General features: G+C 29.2%; 1 protein-coding gene across 1 annotated transcript in view; it reads right to left on the reverse strand.

Moving 5' to 3' along the window:
- Nucleotides 1-3,689, reverse strand: part of LOC106470938 (contactin-like) — a 66,629-nt gene extending 62,940 nt beyond the window's left edge. The window contains exon 1 of the mRNA XM_013931516.2: nucleotides 3,647-3,689. Within this exon, the coding sequence (XP_013786970.1) occupies nucleotides 3,647-3,655 (9 nt within the window). The 5' untranslated portion in view covers nucleotides 3,656-3,689. The remainder of the gene's footprint in view (nucleotides 1-3,646) is intronic.
- Between the last annotated feature and the right edge of the window lie 244 nt (nucleotides 3,690-3,933).

Consider the following 3,933-nt stretch of genomic DNA (forward strand, 5'->3'; position numbering starts at 1 on the left):
GTTGACTATCCAATAAAATGACTTTGCAAAGCATTTTTTAACAGGCTTTCCAAAATTTTTCCCACAACTGATGTAAGACTAGTGGGTCTATAATTACTGGAAATTATCTAACCTAACCTAATCACCTCCCTTGAAAAGAGGAATTACGTTAACTAACTTCCAATCCCCTGGTACCTGCCCACTATTCAAAAACTGACAAACAATAATAGCAAGTGGCTCACATATCCAATCTTTAACCTCCTTCAAAACCCTTGGGGAAATATCTCTTTCACCCCAAGCTCGGTCCATTGGACCGATCTCATAACCATTTTGTGCTTGTTATAGTTTCCATGCTATAACTTTTAAATTAATAAGCGAATGTTGACAAAATTTGGCAGATTATCAGTAAAAATTACAATGCTTTCATATGCAAAATATCTGATTTTTTTATTAAGTCTTAAGGTTTGTAAAGCAATGTTTCTTTCATGCCTTTTTTTCACATCTTGCCTATCTATCATGCAAAGTAATTTTCATTTTAAGATTAAAAATTCTTTTATGCATCAGAAATTTTTAAACTTCACATGTGAAATCTTTATAATGTCCAGATAGTTATCAAACATTTCTTAAGAAAAAACTTAATATTTTATCTGTTATTTTCAGTAATTAATCTATGCACGGGTTTGGTAGATTTGACTGATCTCGCAACCACCATACAATATCAGGAAATAAAAATTATGCCTCTTTCATTCCAGAATGAACACAAATTATAACACAAAAACATAAATGTATAGATGAAATAGCTTAAATCTCATAACATTATACATTTATATATTTTTATTATATTGACCTTTCACTCATGGCTGGCTAACGATATAGAAGTTACAATGACGTGGCTCACGTGCTCTTATGTTACCGTATCAAATAACGTAAAGGTGACCTTTGGTTTGTACAAAGTAACTTGTCTTGGCTGTGTTTTAGTCACATTTCAATTATTATACATTATATGTATATAAATTATTGCTATTAAGAAATAAGTTCTTAAAGTTATCTTTTTTAAAACATAGAACAGTAAATAAAGAAGTAAAGCAAACAATTATCTCTTCTAGTTACAACCTTTGTACTCAGTTGCTGCTTGACGTAATTTGCTAATCCTTTTAAAATTTTGCACATTTAGGATATGAAACAAAATATTTTTTTAGGTTTTATATATACAATTGAAGAACTAAAAAATCATAAATTACTACATCAATACCATAGAATTCTACTATAATTTATCAAGCTTAGTAACTAAGCTTTTTTGGGTCTAAAAAAATATGAAATTTCGAGCAGATTGAAGACACAACCTACCTCATTGATATATTCATTCAAAAGAAAGAAATGGCAGAAGGAACGTTAGAAAGGTTGAGAAAACCACTAGGGGGACATTGTTATTCATATCATACATGGAAGTAAGTGTGTATAAGGGAGTGTTTGCAAAAATGGAAAGAGGTGGACGGGGTGCCACTATAAGACTTTCTTATTTTATATTCTAGCTTGTCAATATCTGTAATTCGAGTTTCTAATTCGTATGAAACTATACACTTAGTATTTTGACTTCAAAAACACCTAATTTGAACCAGTGCTGCATTCAACATACCATGTGACATACAAAAAAGTGATGTTTATCTGTGTTTATTTTATATTTTCTATTAAATCACGAAATTAAGTAATGTATAGTTCTAAAATTTGAATTATAATCTATAGTTTGATACCAAACTTATTGACATAGTAGTTAAATAAAATTTTGAATGCGAGTCAACAAACGAGATAACCATATCGAAAGGGATATTATCTGGCCCAGGAGCCTTATCATTTTTTAAACTTCCCAATTTTTTCTTAACTAGCTCAGAATTAATGTAGTCATCTTGTTTGATCTGGGCAATCAATCTAAAGTTCTTAAACTTCGAATGGTTTTCTTCAATTTTATTCCTCATATTCTTTGTGAGCAAGCCTAGTTTTTTACTTGCAGCCACTTTTTTTTATCACTATCACAAATTAATTTTGTTGCCCAATTCATAACTAATAATTCTTGTTGCATCCCTTCAAAATTTGCTTTTTTTTTGTCTTTTAACCAAAATCTCATTACTCTTGATCTCCATATTCAGCAAAACATCAAATCTAATTATATAATGATGTTTAATACTAATAGTTGAACTTGGTCCTAGTTCTCAGTTCAGATCTTGCACCTAAAAGTTGATCTTTCAGTCCTGGTTTCAATCTGTTTTCTTTTGCTACAGACATGTTTCTTTTAAACAGTTTTTATAGGTGGTAAAAAAGAATATTTTTTTCCATGATTGAATAAAAACAAGAACATGAATTGAAAACCATTCTGAACTAGAACCAATTTTTAAGTATACTGAAAAAACAACAACAAAACAATTCATGTCACATTTCTCTGTAAAACAGGATAAGAACAATGCCTTTTCAAAGTTGAGAAGGATCAAAGTGAATGTATTAAAGTATTTAGAATACCGCCAAAATTTAGTCAGTTTCATACCTTTGGTAAATGACCAGATAGATATTAGACAGCAGCATTATAAAACCATTATTTAAATCAAATACTTAACATTTAAATAAAGCAATTATCAAATTAATTATCAATATTATAAATTGTACAACTCTGAGTTACACATGTTAATTTTAATTTACTTTTAAAACTGACATTATTGGAAAACCTAAACATTCATATCCAAAAATACAATTCAATCAGTACATATATCAGTGTAAAAAATGTGCACCATGTATAAAAACTGAACCTAAACCAACTTTTGGTACTACTACCAAGTGTTCCAGTCTATTTTTTTCATGTCTTAAGTAAAATTAAACTGAAATTTAATTTAATTTCAAGAGAAAATGAATGTCTTCCTGATCCACTGAAAAAATTTTAAAAAGCAATAAGATCATAGCAAAAAAAAAAGGACTGGAAAAGGGTCCAAAACCAACTTCTAAGAGCAAGACCATAACCAAAATGAGACAGACTTTCACTGCTTCAGTATAACTAAATATGTTATAACCCAGCAATATAGGCTTTATCTTATCTCAATATCACTAGCATTCCCCTAAATAATCTGATAAATTTCCGTACCATAAAACTAAGATCACCTCTTAGTCTTACTCCTTTCCTCTTCAGGAAATAAGTTGAGAACTTAACCAATCATTATAAATATAAGATGCACCACACATCCCTTGAATTTCAGTTTCAGTCTCAGTCAGTTTCATCTAATTCTAAACCCCTTTCCAAACTTAATATATTTTCTTAAATAAGGAGACCACAACTGTATACAGCAGTACGAGTTATATTTCAATTTCAGGCCTAACTCAACAGTGAGTTAATTGCCTTATTGAATTGCGTACTGTGGATGTTATAAATATATCTATACTATAGACGAAGTATAGTTTATAATATAAAAATACCCTAAAATTCTATTATTTGACTTTTAATTTTATGAAACATCTTTAAGTGTTACTTTCTAGTGATATTCTGATATCTCTCTACATCTTGTAAATTTTGAAGTTCTATGAAATAAACAAATCTTAAGATATCTAGAGTATTAATATTACTTTCTTTCCTTACCTAATTTTAATATAAATTTAGGATAACTTTAAAACTCGTAATAGTAATAATTACTTCAAACATCCGTTACTGAGCCACACCTCATCTTAAAAGACACTAGAGGGAAGTTTTTCTGATTCAAAAAAAAAAAACACGTTATACTGTGTCAAAGATTGAAATGTGTAGTGACGAGTATTATATTTCATCAGTTTAATTTTATTAATTACCATCTATTTCTGTCCTTAGTTTCCAAATAACACTTCACTACCACCAAATTTATATTCTATAGGAAATTTATCATATGAATAATCGAATGCTTGTTTTCGTTTTTCGCAAAGCTATACAATGAAGTATAACACTGT

The sequence above is a fragment of the Limulus polyphemus genome, unplaced genomic scaffold, assembly GCF_000517525.1.
Source record: "Limulus polyphemus unplaced genomic scaffold, Limulus_polyphemus-2.1.2 Scaffold4307, whole genome shotgun sequence".
Classification (NCBI taxonomy): Eukaryota; Metazoa; Arthropoda; class Merostomata; order Xiphosura; family Limulidae; genus Limulus; species Limulus polyphemus.